Below are 19586 nucleotides of genomic sequence, written 5' to 3'. Positions count from 1 at the left end.
TGTATAAGGTGAAAAACATATGGCATTGCAAACTTCCGACCTAAATAATAAAATCCCCTGGGATCGCACTCGTTCCGTACTTATGCTAGCTGCTAATCTTGAACCGCAGAACGATCTTCAGATGCTACTGAAAGTGCTTATCTGTACTCAAGTATGTTTGTAGACACCGTCTTCCGGTATTTAATTGATTTCGGAAATCACATTCAACACCAGAGCAGAAGTGCAATCGTTGCCTTGACTTTGCCCTTTGGGTAGCAACCACCTCCAATATGCGGACCCAAGAATAATATTGTCTTCAGGCTGGAAAGTACCCTTATTAAGATCATTTCCCCAAACTCCAATACATACCCATCAAAATGACTTAAAATACGCAGATCAACTGTAAAATAATCTCTATCACTTTATCAAATCTCCCATTTCATCAAATAAAATTAAATTAATACCAGACAGCACTAGGAGTACAGGGTAGATTTAGTATTTATACCCGTTACTCGTAGAGTAAAAGGGTATATTGTATTCGTGCAAAAGTATGTAACAGCTAGAAGGAAGCGTTTCCGACCCTATAAAGTATATATATTCTTGATCAGGATCACTAGCCGAGTCGATCTAGCCATGTCCGTCTGTCCGTCTGTCTGTCTGTCCGTATGAACGCTGAGATCTCGGAAACTATAAAAGCTAGAAGATTGACATTTTGCATGTAGATTTTAGAAGTTCCTACGCAGCGCAAGTTTGTTTCAAAATGGTGCCACGCCCCCTTTAACGCCCACAATCGCTTATATACGATTTTAAAAATTTAAATATTTCGGAAAAGTAAAAATGCAGTTTTATTGTGTTTATCAATACCTATCGAAATGTAGAAGAAATTTTTCAAATCGGACCATTCGTTAAAAAGTTATGCGTGATCAAAGTTTCTATCTCCATCTCCCTCGCACTCCCTTTACCTGAGTAACGGGTATCTGATAGTCGGGGCACCCGACTATAGCGTTCTCTCTTGTTTTTATTTATATTCAAATATTTCATACTCAAACAGTGCGACTTATAAGGACTTGGGCCTTATCATCACTTCGACAAAGGTAAGTGATTCAGACCAATCTTTATGCCATGAGTACCAAAGAATTCCGTAATATCCTTTGCCATCTTTGAAGTATTCTCCATTGAGCGAACTGTAATTTAAAGTGATTATAGTAAGAAGATTTAATAAGAGCATAAATAAACAGGTATACCTGAATGAACAGGCATTGTGCCACCATGCACCATATCTAGAGGCACAATTGAAAGCATTGATAGTATTATCCCGATCAAATGTGGAGAACTTTTGGTGCTCATTTTCTGTGAGTGAGTCTCCAGCTTCACCAGAATATTTCCCTAGATTCTTCAACTCGTAGCCTTCCTCCTCACTCCCAATCTTAAAGTCATCATACTGAGCGTAGCTGGTGGATCCGTCAACCATCCCAAGTTTGATGTAGAGTTCGTGGGGTCGTGCCTCAGTCATCCGATGCAATTTTTCCAGCCCGATGAAGAATTCTCCCCTGACATTCCCAAATCCAGATTTATAATCATGCCAGTTTCTCTCGAAGTTCTCGGATCCGTCAATGCGTCTCTGAATTACAGTCCAACCACGTGGAGACGTCGCACATGGCACTTCAAAGGGTTCAAGACTCGGAAGCTTTATTTGGTAAATCCCATTGGGACTGCCATTGGGACAGGAGTCAGATAAAATGTCGTAATATTTATGCAATTCAGAAAACTGAATAGATAGTTCTGATTTTGTTTTCTCAATAGCTTTTATTTGAGTCGTAAGGGTCGAGATTTGTTCATCTCTATTTTTAAGGTCCTCCTCTTTCACTTTTAAAATATCTTCTTTGCTTTTGATTTGACCTTCGGATATTTTTAACTGACTTTGCAAGTCTTTTATTGTATCTTTCAAAGAATTGACTTGGGTTTTAAGTTCATCGTTGGCATTGGCTGTTATTTTCATCTGTACAAAATAATTTAAAATAGGCGATAAAATAATAATCATTGCATTCGTTTGCAATATTTAAATTAGTTGGTTACTGCAATAAATCTTAATTTAGCTTACAAAAGAAAGTATTGATAACGTTGTCAGAGTCGATTCAAAAGAAACTGAACTAACTAATTTTCTAAAAAACTGTTATTATTGTGTTTTTTATACCCTTGCAGAGGGTATTATAATTTTGGTCAAAAGTGTGCAACGCAGTGAAGGAGACATCTCCGACCCTATAAAGTATATATATTCTTTATCAGGATCACCTCCTGAGTTGATATAGCCATGTCCGTCTGTCCGTCTGTCTGTCCGTCTGTCCGTCTGTCCGTCTGTCTGTCTGTCTGTTTCTACGCAAACTAGTCTCTCAGTTTTAAAGCTATCGAATTGAAACTTTGCACACACCCTTCTTTCCTTTGCACGCAGTATATATGTCGGAACGGCCGGGATCGGCCGACTATATCCTATAGCCGCCATAGAACTGATTGATCGGAAATGCCATAACTTTGGTTTTTGTTAAGTTAGGAAGTTGGAATTTTCTATGGGGTTTATTTTTAGCCAATCAATCCAACCTATCAAATTTCATAAGGATCGGCCGACTATATCCTATAGCTGCCATATAACTGAACGATTGGAAATGCCATAACTTTGGTGTTTTTAAAGTTAGGAAGTTGGGATTTTTTATGAGTATTAAGAATGCATCATATGAATAACCAATCCGGTTTTGGAGAATATAATTTACAGAATATTCTGCAAGGGTATATCAACTTCGGCTCCGCCCGAAGTTAGCTTTCCTTTCTTGTTATACATTAAATTTACCTCTAAACAGAGATAAGCAATTTCGATGGGATTTCTAAGATTTCTATTTGTCTGTCAGTCTGAATGTCTGTCTGTAAGTCTGCTATCAGTAACTCACCTTCATAAGTTCCTCCATTCTGTTCAATCTCGCATCCAGCTTGGTCTGCAAAGCCTTAATGGAATTGGCGAATTCTGTTTTTGTGGTGGTCCTGCTTACTCTTCTTCCAAGTTCCTGCAATTGGTTCTTCATTTCGGAGTTTACCGCCATATGTTGTTCTTCCGCCAGCTTGAATCTCGAATCGAGTCCGGCCTGCAGATCCTCTTGTCCTTGCAACGTGGTCATCCTAGCATTAAGAGCTGACTGCCCTGCCTTGATTTCATCCAACGTCATTCGCATACTATCAGTATCGTCGAATATCGGGTTGAGTGCGGCCAGGCAAAAGGAGCCACACTGTTGAGGTGCATCTTTGAGAACGCACAACGACTCATCCTTTGAATGGAACTCATTTCCTCCTTGAACACTTGGAAAAATGAATAAGCCAAGCAAATAGGATAACAGTCTCAGCATCTTAAGATGTTCCATCTACTCAAATCGAATTTAAAAAGTGAACTGAAATGTAGCTATAAGTTGAAGAAGCAACGAAGCCTAAAAAATTGCTGATAAGCCCCGTGAACATTCATATTCCGGATGTATGGCACGTGGCCTTCCTAATCTCTCTCTTCCTCCAAAAATCGCAAGAAACCAGATCGCCTAATATGTATACATTTGTATGGACTAGCATAACATAACATATTATGTTCTTATCGCTTACTTGCGCTTTATTTTTTTTTACTTATTTAGAAACCAAAAAACAGCTTGATAGTTGCATAGTTCATATGTTTAAAAACACAGTTTTAATGGTTTTTTATTTGCCAAAACAGCCAAAAGAATGAATGTTTTGAGCAGCTGATAACCTATACAATCAATTCCCAAATGCCCAAAATAAAATTTTTTAGCTGAGACTACCAATGGATTGGCAATTTTGTTACGAATTCAACGAAGTATGACACGACAAGATTGAGATCATTATTTTTTCGGGATTGAATCAAAAAACCGAAAGTCGAGTCGCATTTTTTCAGATTTCGGCCATCAAAAACATATTTTTAAAACACACATTTTTAAGGGTTTCTTTTGTAACTTTACCGAAATAAGACGCACAGCCAAAAGAATTAATTTTTGCTGCTGAGAACCTATACAATTAATTCCAGGTTGATTTGGTCAAATTTATTTTTAAAGGCACACTTTCAAAGTTTTTTTTTCTTACTTAGCCAAAATTAAATTGTTTTTATTGCAATCATACCAGTTTGTTACATACGGTTTCAAAGTTAATATTATTCGCAAGAAACACCCTCGCCAATAATTAGTGTTTTTTATGGTCATGTTTGTCCAAAAATAATTTTAGAGAAACAAGACAGAAAAATCTCGTTTGTTTGTGTTCATCCTGGGACTACGTGATGACCCACCCCGCACCCGCGTACATGTGGCTGTGTGAAGGTCACGTGGCCGCACTACACACCCCCAAAAACACCACCCTTTTGTTGCCTGTCGAGTTTCGACAGTGAGTTTAATGAAGTGCAACGAGAACTGCAAGCAATTGAAATGCATTTGGCACTTTGCAGGGGAGTGGGGCGGTAGTATGTTCGGAAGAAAATCACATGAAGATGCAGTGTTATCCTTATTTTCAACCTTTTTTTTTTGTTGCATCATCAAGGGCTGTTGAACATGCCACACGCATCGCCGAATGGAAGGAAAAGACAGGGGTGCACCCTTTGATTGTCTTTGCTGTGGGCCGTGGGGAAAAACTGTTCCCACTCTGTTAGGGCGCTGTTAAGCTTTCCTCTGCCGACGTCGCTGCCTCTGCCGGCGCCTGCGCTCGTCCTGCCAATCGTCCTTCGGACTTTCCGCTCGGCTTTCCTTCGTCGGGGTGTTCTAAAGGTTTTAGACCCCGTTTTGGGACGTGACCCAACTGGGTCTCGGATTTTGGGACTCGCCGCATTCAGCGATTTGCAGCGCACTTGAGCAGTTGCACAGGGCGTATGCGCAATCTGCGTATGCGTGATATTTTGCCTGGCCCAAAAACGACGAAATATGCGAAAGTTTGCATTGAGCCAAAAGGTAACGGGTGACAGAGGAACAGGGGGCGAGCTTAAGTTGCAAATGCACTTGACTTGGAGACTTTTGCAACTTGGCTTCGTTTGGGTCAACTTGGCTGCCAGTTCCTGCTGCCTGCTGCTCCTCATTATTGCAGCGCTTATGATGACAATTTCTGGCCAGTGAAGGGGATCCATCTGCAAGTAGTTGGGCCATTGGCGGGAAGCCATGGGGGAGCACATTAAGTGACAGGAATGGGGCCACAACAAGCGATGACGGAATCCGAGGAGGAGCTATCCTGCAAGTTCCCGGAATGAAATCCTCACTGACTGTAGTCAAAGTTAGACTTTGTAATTGTCCAGTACTTGAATGGTTATGGAACTTTCGAGTTCCTGGAATTTGGGTCTTGGGATCAGATATCCAAGCTGTCAAGTTTCCCTAACAAACGGCAGTAGCAAAATTTTGAGATTCTTAAGTGGACAACACCATATTATTGACGTGCAACTAATAATCATCACAGTATTAAAAGTGCACATTTAAATATTTAGCTAACTTTAAACAAGAGGGCTAAAATATGTTATTGCTAAATAAATGCAGCTTTTCACAATATCATTCTATATAGTTTTAATTAAATAAACAAGAAACTTGTATATATACATTTAGATTTTCTAAAAAATTCTATGAGTCTTTAAGTATTCATTTAATTAATATATTTGCTGTTTTTATTCCGTATAATATTCCTATATGTTTTTCTTCATCTTATATTTAAATGAAAAGCATTATAATTGTATTAAAACTATTTGCAGTAGTTTATTTGTTTGGCATAAGCAAAGCGAATAAAATAAAATGCAACTAATGAAATACAAATAACCGAAAAAGCTGAAGGAGCTCAATAAAACAAATACGAGTGCAAATAAATTATAATTATAATAAGTAATAAATAAAAGCAAATATAGCAAGTGGCGATGAGACTCCGCGCAGCGGTTTCACACGCAATTAACATATTCTCTCTGTTGCATTTAAATTGCTGCATATGGATTACGCGGTGGCCGCTGATCCCACCCACCGAGGTCCACCCGCCGAAGGCCACCCACCACCCACCAGCCACCAGCACCACCACCACCCCCTCAGAGCCTTCCCACGCTCCTTTGCCGGGTCCTTTTTTAATTACTTGTTTTTTGCTGCACGTTTTTTATTCAATTACTTGTACAAATTGCAAACAGACAAAAAATAAAACGGCGAGCAAAAAATGAGCAAGTAATCGGCGACGTTGGGGCATCAGGTGTGCGGATAAATGTAGCAATTTGTACGATAGCCCCCGACCTCTGACCCTGCCCTCCTTTCCCCTTTCCCCTTTCACCATTCCCCTTTCGCACTTTCGCCCTTCACAACCCCAATTCACGATCCTCAACTCCGGACGTCACTTTGCAGTCGCATTAAACAATTAACAAGTGTAATTGATAAACAATTAGCGGCATTATGAGCGAGCCGCAATGCAAAAAAAAAAAGGTTTATTCACATATGCAAACGTATAAACAAGGGAAAATCGTAACGAAACCCAAGAAAACAAGATCGCAGTCAGTTATACTCTGAATATATATATTTTATTTTAATAGGCTGACTTAATCTATGTTTATAAAAAGTAAAAAAAAAACTACTTCAAATCTGAAAATAAACGAACGCATGACAACATGATCGTTAAAACAAAAAGTACATTATATATTATTATTATACATTATACATTATTACTACCCCCAGTTAGGGTATTGAAAATAAAAATATAATAAGCATGTGAAGCCCATGTACAACATATAAATGCTTGATAAGGCGAAAATAATTTGTTTATGAAACCAGAAAGTTCTCAGAATACGCTAATGACCAGCGCAAATCACACACACAAAAAAACATATGATTATTGACACTATTTTTGGACACCGTCTCGGTACGTATTGTATATTGTTCAGTTTGATGCCCTTTATTAAAAGAAACGCTTATTATCGATTAGTCGATTAAGTTCAACAATTTATACTAAAAAAAATTTTATAATAAAACTATTTATTATAAATAAAACTATATCTATAAATAATAATAAAATGCAAAATAGATTAATCAACCTATTGATAATAAAACAAAATAAGAAATAATACAATAAAATCAAATAATTTTATTTATCAAGATGTATAAAAGGTACAATTTAAGAATGAACAATCTACACAGCACAGTAAAAACCAATTTGAAAATTTTATAAGATATCAATAGACCTTGCGACTTGTTGTGTAGGGTGCCCAAAAAAACCCCCGAAAACTAAAGAAATGTTTGAAAAAAAAATTTCAATGTATAATGACAATTTATAGACGTTTTTCTAGACGCCAGCCGAAAAACCAGTCGTATCGCGACGCCCCCCATTTGTAGAGGGGTGCGAGGGGGTCTGGCAACCGCTAATTGCCGTCTATATAAGCAAACGCCCAGCGATGATCTCCATTTAGTTGTCGTGCCGAGGGAAATCCAATCAGACGAAAATGCGAGCTGCCACCTTGTTACTCGGCCTGCTGCTGCTGGCCACCTGCTCCACGATTCTGGCCCGACCGCAGGACAGCAGCACCACCACCTCCTCAACCACGACCAGCACCACCACCACCACCACCACCACCACCACGCCCAAGCCCGAGGAGTCCACCACAACCACCACAACTACGACTACCACAACGGAGAAACCCAAATCGGAGTCCACAACTGCCAGTACTACCACTAGCAGCACCACCCCCAGTACCACTCCTAGCACTACTCCTAGCACCACCCCCAGTACCACTCCTAGCACCACTCCTAGCACCACTCCTAGCACCACTCCCAGCACCACCACCACCACCACCACAACTACTCCAAAACCCGACGATGAGGCCGCCAAACTGCTGCAACAATGTGCCGAGCTGAGCCGCCGGAAGAAGCGCGGTGGGTCGTCCTCTTCTGAAGAAGACGACAGTGGTGAGAAAAAGTCGGCGAAGAAAGAGCGCAAGCAGTTGAAGAAACTGTGCAAGCAGTTGAGGAAGCAGCAGGAGCGCAAGCAGGAGCAGGCCCAGAAATCGGCCCTATCCGAATTGGCCGATGCCCTGCGGAACTACAACCAGAAGCAGAAGAACTAGAGCCAGCATCTCCATATTTAAAAACCAATGTTTTTCTTTTTAGTGTACTTTTTTTTTTGAAACAAAAATTAAACTAATAAAAAGGTTATTATATTAAAAAGTTCAACTATATTGGGAGTTACGTTATGAAAATGTCAAGAATGATTATAATTTATCAAGTATGATAAAATGATGGGTTGAGTTTGAAACCAAACCATTTCATTTATTAGAATTATATATCTGGTTACAAGCATAACTTGCGCTAGATTATGATATATATATATAGATATATGTGTATAAAAATTAGGGTAGAGAACGTAAAAAAGTAGTAGCTTTCTGCAAAATTCGAATAAAGCTAGCCAACTTTGTGGCTTTTCAATTTTTTTCCTTTTCAAAGCCAGCAAATCAAGCAAAACTAGTAGAAAGTGCAAACATATTTGATTTGTAATCAAATTCAGTATTATTTGTTTGTACATTAGCACTGCATACGTCAACAAAATCATTCGAAACGTGAATAGGTTTCTGGTTTACAATCTGTGGGAGGTGAAAGTTTTTTTTTAGTATTAACTATTTCCCATAAGTTTAGTTTATTATTTTCGGTTTCTTTTTGCTGATGCAGTCGATTTATTATTATGTTCTATTTAATAAAAGTACACAATCCGCGCTAAGAATACCACCATGGCAAACAAGTATTTGATTTATTATTTACTTCTTAAATATTTCCGCTAAGCTCAACCAAAAATAGAATCGAAAATTCAAACCCGTTTTGGTGCCCAACAAGTTTTACGCAGTTACAGCAACTTGTACAAGGGCAATTCGAATTGATAAACAATAATTTAGAAATAACACAACTTTCCAGCCTAACATTAAATTACAAATTTAATTGGACCAGCGTAGATCTTCGAGTAAACACGTTTCAGATTTTGTTCTGCATATTTGAACCTCGTTTGGCTTGAGGTCAATTTGAAAACGCGAGCTGCTGGCCAAGAAAGCAATTTGCATAATCAACATGTGAGAAAATCAAGCGCAAAGAGACGAGAATTTTTGGACAGCAGCGAAAATCGAAGAAGAAATATGAATGCTAATTAGTTTGAGCCATTGAACTCTGCTCGATGAGAAGGGGATGGCGGACAGTATGGGATTGGCACTAGTCCACTGAAAATAAATTCTATTATCTTAGGCATATGTAGCATTAAAGATTTTTAAACAAATTGTATGTTATGAATTCCCATAATGTAACCCTTTGAAATTGTTTAAAAACTCATTTTATCATGTAAGAAAATCATAATTACTATCGTTTTTAACAAACGGAAGCTAGGCAAAATTGAATGGCCATAAATGTTTCAATAAATTTGGGGTAATATGTCTGAATTCTTCCAACAGAAATGCAAAGCTTAATGAAGGGCAATATTTTTGAGCAGTGCATTCCCTGGCGAATTGGGTCGCCCCTGGCCCATTCTCCAGATGACACGCTTTGAACCCGCGAAGTTAATTATGCAAAAATCCCACGACGAAAGAGGCCGAGGAAAGATCTTGGTCGAAAAGCCGTTAGCCAGAGAGTTGATATAACCCGGGATCGCGATCCGGAAAGCGATTCAGTCGATCGAGAAGCCAACAAGAGCTAAGATGATGTGCGGCAAGGGATTCGGGATGATCCTGGTCCTGTTTTGGGCCACGGCCCTTTCCAGCGACCTTTCGCTGGTGAGCGGTAAATTTTTTTGCCATCGACTCTGGTAGCTCGAAAGTTTAATAAATGTGTCCCCTTTTTTTTCCGTTTTCGTGTATTTTTTGTTCCTGGCATGCCAAAGGTCAAACGGTGGCGCCGCTAACGAGCTCCACGAGTGCCCCGCCAAAAATGGAGGCGAAGCCCACGAAACCCATGATAGTGAATGCCCCGCCGAAGAAGGTACATCTGCCGGAGGCCAAAACGAATGGCAGCAAGCCGCTGCAGGTCACCGGGTTCATCACCAAGTCGGGCAACATCTATGAGATCGAGGACAAGCGGGGCGCCATTGGCTCCATCGAGGGTCGCCAGGCGGATCAGATCGTGTGCAACTACGGCAATGTGGTGATCTACAGCGATGTGCCCTGCGACCAGGTGAAGAACGTGCGGGTGGGCGACGTGAAGCCGCTCAAGGAGGAGGCCGTCGAGGTCACCACCGAAAAGAATCAGTCGGAAAGCGAGCAACAGTCGCAGGAGCAGCAGGAGCAGCAGGTCGGGGACAAGGTTGAGGAGGCGAATCAGGAGCAGGACCAGGACCAGGATCTGGATCAGTCGGAGGACCTCGAGCAGCAGCGACCCAACCATCCCAGGGGTCAGCAGAACAATCGCCGGCGTCGCCGTCGCCCGCAGCAACAGCAACAGCAGCAGCGGCTGCAGCAGCAGCGTCGCCGTCGCCAGCAGCAACAGAAGTTGCAGCAACGTCGCCGCAATGGCAATGGCAATGGCAACAACAACGGCCTGCGACGTCGTCGCAACCGCAACGGCAACAACAACAGGAACCGCCAGCAGCAGAGACGTCGTCGCCCCAACAACAACAACAACAACCAGAACAGGAGACGTATCAACAACAACAACAACAACCAGCGACAGCAGCAAAATCGCCGACAGCAACAGCGACGTCGCCGACCCAACAGCAACTTCAATCGACAGCAGCAGCAACAGCGACGACGCCTTCGCGACGGCAATAACTGAATGGGTTAAGGAAGGCCAGCTGGCATGGGTTAAGGGTTAACCTACGACCTCTGAGCCCCTCCCGACCCACAGCCCCCCTACCGTACAACCGAATAAAGCTACAACAAACGAAAGCAACAAACAAACGAAAGCCCAAATGGAAAATTCACTTTGAGTTGGTCTTTTTGGTCCTGGGGAATCAACACGGGGCAGTAATTAAAACAAGTGCAGTCCACGGCCAGGAAAAGAAAGAGACGGCCAGCGGGGGTTTAGAGAGAGACGGGTAGAATGGCCAGCTTAAGCAAGAATAATACTTTAAACTTACTGAAACTAAAATACGGGGTTTCTAGAAGATCCAAGACTTCGAGAACACAATTTAGATCCAATTATAAAATGGAAAGATGAGTTATAAGTCTTGTGGTCTTATTTTGACCAAGTAAGTAAAAAAAACAATTAAAAGGAAAAACAAACTTTTAAAAGTTAAAATCTTATACCTCGTTGAACTGGTCATAAAATTTTTAAATACGTGGTATACCGAAAAAAAAAACATATTACCAAATCGACCTGAAATAGATTGTATAGGTTCTCAGTTGCACAAAACAGTCATTCCTTTGACTGTGCGTCGTATTTCGGCAATGTAAAATAAACCCTTTAAAAATTACTTTTTAAAAATAGGTTTCTGATGTCCAAAATCCAAAAAATTGCAACTCGAATTTCTAGCTTTTAATTACTAAAACTAGGCTGCCTACTTTCATCCCATTTTCAACTATTATATTATGCCCAAAAGCACTGGGTCATCTTAGGTCATTAGTTGTTATTTAGTCCTTACAGTTTGAACAAATCGATCCTTAAAACATGTCCTTGCTTGGCTAATAAATTTGGTATATTCTTCATCATATATTTTGAATGTATTTTAGACCAACCTATTCTTACACCATGTAATTTAATTTCCCATATCGGCATTTAGCCGGTCATCCCGGTTTCTTATCGTTTTTGGATCATTCTGAGGACTCCTCAAGCCAATTTAAATTCAGCACTGCCACTAACAGCAGCTAGTATTTAACCCCTGTTATCCAGCTTCCCAAATCCACCCTCCATTGTCCCTTTTTTTAATCACTCTCGCCTGAGCACGATCAAAGCGAATGCAATTTGTTTGAATTTGGTAGCGACTTTGTTTTCGGCGTTGCCAGCTTGTCACTTTAATTGTAACTAGATTTTCGACTCGACTGTGCACACACACCCCGCTGCATTCAGATATATATAGCGTATATATATATATATATATATATATTTATATGGGGTTTTTCGGAGGGTAAAAATTGTGGGGTCGCTTGGGGCTGCGATGTCAACGTCAGCATCAGTTACACGAAGAAATTTGCGCGCTTGGGCCCAGCGCACTTAACACATAAAACAAACAACAACACGGGGGCGTTGGGGGCGTGGCTGTAGGGGGGGTTGTGCTAGGGGGAGGGAGGGGACAAGAGTGCTGCGAGCCAAGCGCGCCAAGAAAGTCATTCAAAAGTCAACCAACTTTCTTTTGAAACACGTTAAAGAGCAGCAGCGAAAAAAAATACAGTACACAAAACGAGGGGGTGGGGGGTTAAGGAATTGTTAAGAGGGACTGTAGGGGAGGGGGGAGGTAAGGGTGGCGGTTAGGGAGCGGACTATGACATCGCCCCCAACCAACTGCTATTGCTGATTTTCCTTTGTTGTTTGCATGCACACAGCGAGCGTAGAAAGGATGGCTGCACTTGCCGGCTTGCTTATATTCACTGAGAGATAAAGTGTTGTGACATTTTTGAAATTCAGAAACCACCCTCTCACAACTGAACCTTTTTTTGGACATTTATTAGAAGTCATTTTTGATCAAATGACAACAATTTCTATTAAAGAAACAATATTTTACTTCCTAAAATAATCAAAGTATCACAATACATTTTTGGATATTGCGCATTCTCGAATTAACACAATTTCGGTAATAAATCTTTTTACCTTCTTAAAGTTTTCTTAAGGCAAACAAGTTTATCGGCGAATAAAATATATTTAACTTCTTATTTTTAATCATCTGGCCTAATTTGTATGGTTCTTGGTGGAAAGTTTGATAATCCCAGAATGCAATGATCTCAAAAAAGGGTTAAAATTATCTATGTGCTTACTAAATTTTCTGAGTGTACCTGTCTTTAAGCAGAGGGCTGCCATCTCTCCAAGGAGCCATCAAAATGTGACGTTGTCGCCGCCGTTGTTGCTGCTGTTGGTGGGTATCGTTGTCATGCGTTGAGCCTGCAAGTTTATCACCTCATTGTTCTCGCACGCCCCTGTCCTCACCGCCTCACCGCCACGCCCCCATCCGCCCTCCGCCCCCTTCACCCACCCCCTCCTTATGGCTGTTGCTGTTTTGTGGTTTTATCGCTGACTGTGGCAGTTGAGCGAACGAACCGCAGCTGCAACTGCAGTAACTGCCGTTGCTGCAGCAGCAACATCAACAGCAGCAACAGCCGCCGCAGGGGGGGCGGGGGTGTATTTCGGGGGGATAGGGGGGAGGGGGCTTGCGGTGTTCGAGGACAATGGCCAAGTCATAAACGGCGACTTCAGAAGACATTAAAGTCCCGCGTCGTCGCGGTCAACGGCAAAAACAATTTTCGGTCAATTAACATCGATCAGGCGCGTGTGGCGCCTCCTGTTGGTCAATCAAGAAGTTGTCAGGAGAAATTTGGATAAGCATTTTCTTCAAGGCGAAAATCACTTATTTAGTTTTACTTTCAGACAGCACAATCTGGGCTCAGCATTTAAATATAATCCGTAATAACGGAGCCCATAAAAAGATTAAAGAACTCCAATCAAGAACTTTAAATAATTCAAATTACATCCATACTTTATATGTCTCTATATTTCTTTTCAAAATAGAACTTTAAATTATTAAGTTCCAGAAGGCTTTTTGTTATCAATTTAATTATTTTAAGAACAAAAGTTTTTTGGAGACATTTAAAATAAACATGTTAGACCGATTACAATTGTATATTAGATTGAAATTATTATATTGGCAAAAGAAAACCTACAATACGTATGCGTAGGCAACTCTGGCCAAATGACCGATCGCTGCTAGATAGGGTTGCCATCACGATGTATGAGTGCGTATTGTTGCATTTTTTCCTAGCTTCCCCCAACAGACATTTCTCATTAGCCAAGTCATCGGGTCCTTCCGCTTCGCTCTTATTTTTCGGTGCTCGACAATGGGAAAAGTAAAAGGGAAGCAGCCAGGGTTGACCCCCCTCCATTTGCCAGCAGATGGGGCAAAGTGAGTTGCAACTAATTTCAGTTTAATTTGTGTCAGTCCTCCCAGGCGTCTGCCTCCGCTCTTCCGCTTTCCTTATTTTCGCACTTGGCCCGGTTACTTATTATCCCTGAGCGACGTGTAAATGCTGCTAATGACGACGTCAAAAGAAGCCGCCATCAGCAGGATACAAAAGCATCTTCTATCCCGCGGACAGCCCGGCCTTAACGAGTTCCGTGTTTAATTTGGCGGATTTATTATTTTAATTTGCGCGCATTTCGTATTTCGCGTTTTGCCGCTTTCGGTTTTGGTTTCGATTTCGATTCCTCTCTTAGACTTTTGACCAAGAAGCCTGGACCAGGGTTGCCTATCCAGTGAAATGTCTGGTAAAGGGCTTATATTGTACACTTTAAACATTAAAAATAAACTATAAAATGTGGTAATTATTATTTTATAAGAAGATTACAAAGGTTTATTTTCTTACCTTTTAAGAGCGACTGCTTTATGCATAAATTAAACATTAAATGAGAGACAATTTTACCTATAAGTGTACTTAAATGCAAATATGTTCTGCAGTGCCCCTTCATTATACACACAATGGTATAAATAACCATTTTTGGGACCACCCCGAGGGCTTTCCCTGCTGAACTGAAAACCTGGCAAAGATTTTTGCCGGGCGATTTAAATAATTGACAGATTTTTTCGCGACGAGCGCCGTTGGCCATCTTTGTTTGAATGGTCTACGTTTTTTGGCCCCACCAGGCGCCCATCCAAAGCCACGCCCCCTCGCCCGTTACCGCCCTTGGAAATCAGCAGGAGGTCAATTGAATGGTTTTGTCTTGTCCTCTCGCGGCCAAAAACCATCAGTTGCTTTTGTTCATTGCGACTGTTAAACTGTTTTATCTTTATGCGATTATGTCTGCTGGTCTGTCCGCCGACCCCGCCCCCCTGGGCACTGCCCACCCACCTCCACCCACAATCAGAACCACCACCCACCGCCCACTAATGCGTGTGGGTGGCCCAAAGAGAAGGACGGAGCAACTCTTTGCCCAAAGGATTTGTGTTTAACAAAGTTAAGTAGAAGACGTGCTCAGGCACGTTTCCCCAGCACCACCACCCGAAGCACCACCCACCGGGGCACCACCACCCCCGCGGCAGCACCACCCCCTTGTTCTACATTTGTGCGCTGTCAATATTAGTGGCTGCCACTCGAAACTTTGCACAATGGCATTGGGGATATTTGAAAAACTGACAGATTCATTGGCGAGCCAGAAAAAGCGAGGGAGGGGGGTGGTGAAAACGGGGAAAAAGGGGGAAAGCCAGAGATGAAAGTGAAAGGCCAAATATACAGAGAGAAACCACCAAAAGGGCAGTGAGACGTCTTAAAATAGCATATACTTTTATTAATGCAAAGACATTTTTGCAAGATTTTCCTTTTAAAGCAAAATCCTATTATAAACTTGTTAAATTTGTAGAACAGTTTTGAAATGTAAAATAATGATTGTAAAAAAAATAGTCTCTATTTACATTTGATTATACCCATTCATTGATAATTTTCATAATTTACTTATAAGTATTTAAATATAATATAAATATTTATTATAAAATATGTTTGAATTAAAACAATATTTCAATTAATAATGGAACACAGTTCATGATTTTGGTTTGTCTTATGAATCGCAATAAAAAATATTTAAAATTCTTTAATCTGTATTCTTAATTATTCTATTAAGAACATTCTTATATACATTTAAAAAAATCCCTATTTATTTGCCATCGCTGTGGAATCCTTTATTTCATTGCCAACTTGTCTGGCTCAGAAATAAAATATTTCGTGCTAATTTTGTCACGGCTTCCCTCTGGTTTCCCAGCCCCTGCTTTTGGCCCAGCTTTTCCATTTCCCGATTTCCCCTTTGATTCGTTGCCACTCGGAGGCAACAACTTTTTGTCAGTTGTTTTAACTTGGCCTCAGGACAGGAAAATGGAGTGGGGGAGTTTTCTTTGCTGCCAAAGAAGCCGGAAAATAAGTGGGTTAAGGGGGTGGAAAAAGGGCGGGAAAGGGTGGTGGAGGGGGGAGACTTCTGTGTTATCAGCAGTCAGTTAGTAGCGCAAAACTTTTTAAACGTTTTCGAAACAAGTTGAAATTTAAATAAACCTTTCCAATTTTTTGACGATGCCATTAACTCTGAGCAGTTTAGCCCCCTTTCCCTCTTGCGCTCTTTTTATGTCTGTCCCTTTCCATCTGACTCTCGCTATCTCTTTCGTATGACTCGCAGACCTTAGACAACAAAATCGCCTGAGAAATGAAACTTTGCGTGTAATTTTGGGAAATAAAAAAATTTGAAAAAGCAACTGCAACTTCGCAAAGAGTTCTTGGCTGAAACCCCCTGAAAAACCCCCTTAAGCCCGCTTAAAAAGCATCCTAAAAACCTGCTACATAAAATCGACTTACATTTTTATTGCCGGAAAAAAGCCGTTGGGCAAAAGTAAAATCGCTAAAATCGCCTTATGGCCTTACATTTTCAACTCACCATAGTCTAGGATGCTTAACCCACTACTGCCCCATTACATAAATTATATATACAAGGCTTTCTCAGAAGATTGAACACAAAATCGGGAACTATTATTTGTAGGATTTCAAATACCTTAACATTAAATAATTAATTATTTATTTAGTAATGCAAGCTTCGGTTAATTGCCCAATAATATACATTACTCTTTCTTATAGTTCACTGCATTAAGTGGCACTTCCTTTTTATATTTAATTTTTTTGTGCAACGCTCAAATATTTTTCACTGCCCTTAAAATATCTAGAGCATCTGGCCAAGAAGAAGCAATAGTTGGCCAAGAAAAAACAGCACAAGAAGCAAATGAAAAGTAGGTAAGAGACAGAAAATAAGAAGAAATGGAAAATTCAAACAACAAAAAACGAAATAGATGCAGCCCAAAAGCAGTTCAAAAAGTGCCAACAAAATAATAAAAAGGAAACTTTTTACCAAGTTGACTTTGACACATTGGGCCAAACACAAACACACGGCCGCAAACAAACCGAAAGAGACAGACAACCAACTAAAAGAAAGAGACGACTAGTGACGGCGCGAAAGAGATGGGGCGAGGTGCCAAGTTATTGCAAGCATGAAAATGCCCGAAAAATAAGTGCAACAGAATATTTATTTGCCTTGCATCAAGCAAAATGAAAGCGGACACGAGGAACTCACCGGAATATGCACTATATAATGCATATTGCTCATATGGCCAGCCACTTTGAGCCACACTGCCAAAGCGGAGAAAACGAGGAAGATTTAATACTTTTGCTAAACCTATCCAATGAAAACAAATACTATTCAATTGAATATAAACAGACAGATAAATGCATTCATGTTTTATTTCCTTACTTACTGGGTTAAGTTCCTATTAGATATAATCCAATAATAATCGTAAGATAAAAATGTACATTTATAGTCAAAACTCTTTAAAGGGTTCAAGATCCGGAACCTTAATTTGGAAAACGAAATTGGTACTGCCATTAGGACAAGAGTCAGGTAAGATGTCATAAGTTTTCTGCAATTCAGAAAGCTAAGTAGATAGTTCTGATTTCGTTTTCTCAATCGCATTAATTTGCGTTCTAAGGTCAGAGATTTTTTTATCTCTATTTTTAAGGTGCTCCTCTTTCACCTTTAAAATATCTTCTTTGCTTTTGATTTGACCTTCGGATATTTTTAACTGACTCTCTCTGGTATGTGCCCCAAAAATTGATAGACTTTTTCTACTGGGATTTCCAGAATCAAGAATCCAATGATTATTCGGATCATAAAATCACATGTGCTGAACCTTGGGAAATTCAACGAGTAAAATTGATTATTAGATATACTTAAAGTATATGCAATCGCTCCTTGCATTCGTTTTGTTTTTGAAAACTTTGTGAATTATAAATTCTTATATTCAACAATAATTTTTGGCTTTTGGCCTGCGTGAGTTTTATTCTGCTTAATATGTATGCCTATAACGAAACAACATAACATTTGATTCCCGAAAAAAAGAGTTGAACAATTTATTAGTTTAATTATTTAAAGGGTATGTGTAGTTTTAGTACTTAGACAGTACATTTCCTAAGCTGCAGATCTAGATCATTTTTGTCATTTCCATTCTTTTATCGCTTTGCACAACTGTTGCTTTTTGTGTTCAGCAAAGTGTGTATGTATAAATAAGCCCAAAACTTATTGAATAATCTGCCTGCTGGAGAAAGGCTCCACTTGCCCCATTAATTTTCCTTATCCGGGGCACGTGTAATTAACATCAGCTCTTTGGCAAACTAATAAGCCAAGTAAAAGAACGCGAAGAAGGCCAAGAAAAGATATGGCCCGCGAGTCGAGAACAAGTCGAAACGAACTGAGATTAATGGACTTAATCGCGAAAAATCAGTGATAAGCTGGCGGATAAATGGCGACTCATTAGGGGCGCCCCTTAAAAACTGGAGCTATAAAAGTGTGCCAGCCGTTCTGGTCCACTCACAGTTTTTCACCACGGGTCATAGCCAAATGCAGCCTCCACAGAAGTCTCACACCTGCCTGCTCCTCCTGGTCGTCCTTCTGGGCGCAATCCCATCCCGGACAGCACCGCGCCAGGCGACCACCTATGTGTGGCCACTGGCCGCCTGGAAGGACCTGGCCGGCGGCTTCGACTTTCCGCAGCAGGATCAGGATCAGGATCAGGGAGTCCCCTCGGAGATACCCGAACCACGGACCCTCTATGTCAACCTGGAGGCACCACCAGAGGACAGACAGCAGGAGGAACTGCAGCAGGTGCTCCTGCTGACCAGCGGCCTGACTCCCGCCCAGCTTGTCCAGCGCAGTCAGAGTGGAAGAGGGGGTGCGCTTGGAAGAGGGGGTGCGCTGGGAAGAGGGGAAGGGGTGGCGAACGAGGGACGGTTCCTGAACCGCGGCACCACCGTGTTCGTGTTCACCAGCCCGGCATCCGGTGGTGTGAACAACACCAACACCAACAACATTGTGACCAATGCCACAGCTGTCCCGGCAGCGACGACCACGACCACGGGCACCCGAACCTCGGAGTTCATCCGTGCGCCCATCGGCTATCCCATGCAGTACTTCCGGAAGCGCCAAGACGACGGCCCACCATCGGCACTGTCCTATCCGGAGCTATTCGGCTGGGACGAGGCATCCCTCTACGGCGGGGAACTGGGCCACTATGGCGGCTTTGGAGTGCCCGGACTAAACGGAATACCCGGGATACCCGGAGTGCCCCTGGTGCCCATCACCATTGGCAACGAGGTGCGGTATGTGCCCATGCAGCTGCGGATGTACCGCCACCTGGCCGCTGGTGGTCCTGTGCCGGCCATCAGGGAGCAGGGCGATCGGCTGGAGGAGCAGGAGGAGGAGGAGCAGGCACCCGAACTGGAAGTGGGGGGCCATGGTCCGGATGTGGGCCACCAGCTCGGCGGAGGCGGGGCGACGGGCTACGGAATCCTCGGCCAGCGACTGAGACCACGACCAGTGGTCAGGAGACGCCCCCTGCAGTCCCTCGCCCAGAACATCCAGAACATCCGCCGGGTGCAGTACCTCAGGAAGTGA

General features: G+C 41.7%; 4 protein-coding genes across 4 annotated transcripts; 3 read left to right on the top strand and 1 right to left on the bottom strand.

Annotated features, from left to right (window-relative positions):
- Window positions 1-1036: 1036 nt before the first annotated feature.
- Window positions 1037-3383, bottom strand: LOC108046073 (fibrinogen-like protein 1). The gene is made up of 3 exons (XM_017125627.1): window positions 2919-3383; window positions 1224-1978; window positions 1037-1163 (listed from the first exon to the last, which is right to left on the bottom strand). Exons 1-3 carry the CDS (start codon window positions 3381-3383, stop codon window positions 1037-1039), a joined length of 1347 nt encoding a protein of 448 aa, XP_016981116.1.
- Window positions 3384-7421: 4038 nt separating this feature from the next.
- LOC108046150 (putative uncharacterized protein DDB_G0290521) lies at window positions 7422-8168 on the top strand. The gene has a single exon (XM_017125724.2). It carries the CDS (start codon window positions 7451-7453, stop codon window positions 8069-8071), a length of 621 nt encoding a protein of 206 aa, XP_016981213.1. The 5' UTR covers window positions 7422-7450; the 3' UTR covers window positions 8072-8168.
- A 1492-nt stretch (window positions 8169-9660) lies between these two features.
- Window positions 9661-10875, top strand: LOC108046146 (probable serine/threonine-protein kinase dyrk1). Its single transcript, XM_017125721.2, has 2 exons — window positions 9661-9758; window positions 9859-10875. The coding sequence occupies exons 1-2, from the start codon at window positions 9677-9679 to the stop codon at window positions 10743-10745; spliced, it is 969 nt and encodes a 322-aa protein (XP_016981210.1). The 5' UTR covers window positions 9661-9676; the 3' UTR covers window positions 10746-10875.
- A 7658-nt stretch (window positions 10876-18533) lies between these two features.
- LOC108046074 lies at window positions 18534-19586 on the top strand. Its single transcript, XM_044461223.1, has 2 exons — window positions 18534-18846; window positions 18898-19586. Exons 1-2 carry the CDS (start codon window positions 18534-18536, stop codon window positions 19584-19586), a joined length of 1002 nt encoding a protein of 333 aa, XP_044317158.1.

The sequence above is a fragment of the Drosophila rhopaloa genome, unplaced genomic scaffold (genome assembly GCF_018152115.1).
Source record: "Drosophila rhopaloa isolate 14029-0021.01 unplaced genomic scaffold, ASM1815211v1 contig_3, whole genome shotgun sequence".
In the NCBI taxonomy this organism is placed as follows: domain Eukaryota; kingdom Metazoa; phylum Arthropoda; class Insecta; order Diptera; family Drosophilidae; genus Drosophila; species Drosophila rhopaloa.
Note: the sequence above shows the minus strand (reverse complement) of the source record. Positions and strands in the feature narration are given on the sequence as shown.

Excerpts from the sequence above, each read along its gene's own strand:
- LOC108046074 (XM_044461223.1), top strand. The coding sequence starts at position 18,534 with ATGCAGCCTCCACAGAAGTCTCACACCTGCCTGCTCCTCCTGGTCGTC. Across the intron at positions 18,847-18,897 it reads CGCCCAGCTTGTCCAGCGCA|GGGAAGGGGTGGCGAACGAG; the intron begins GTCAGAGTGGAA and ends CGCTGGGAAGAG.
- LOC108046073 (XM_017125627.1), bottom strand. The coding sequence starts at position 3,383 with ATGGAACATCTTAAGATGCTGAGACTGTTATCCTATTTGCTTGGCTTA. Across the intron at positions 1,979-2,918 it reads GAATGGAGGAACTTATGAAG|ATGAAAATAACAGCCAATGC; the intron begins GTGAGTTACTGA and ends TATTTTGTACAG. Across the intron at positions 1,164-1,223 it reads CACAATGCCTGTTCATTCAG|TTCGCTCAATGGAGAATACT; the intron begins GTATACCTGTTT and ends TTTAAATTACAG.
- LOC108046146 (XM_017125721.2), top strand. The coding sequence starts at position 9,677 with ATGATGTGCGGCAAGGGATTCGGGATGATCCTGGTCCTGTTTTGGGCC. Across the intron at positions 9,759-9,858 it reads CGACCTTTCGCTGGTGAGCG|GTCAAACGGTGGCGCCGCTA; the intron begins GTAAATTTTTTT and ends GGCATGCCAAAG.
- LOC108046150 (XM_017125724.2), top strand. The coding sequence starts at position 7,451 with ATGCGAGCTGCCACCTTGTTACTCGGCCTGCTGCTGCTGGCCACCTGC.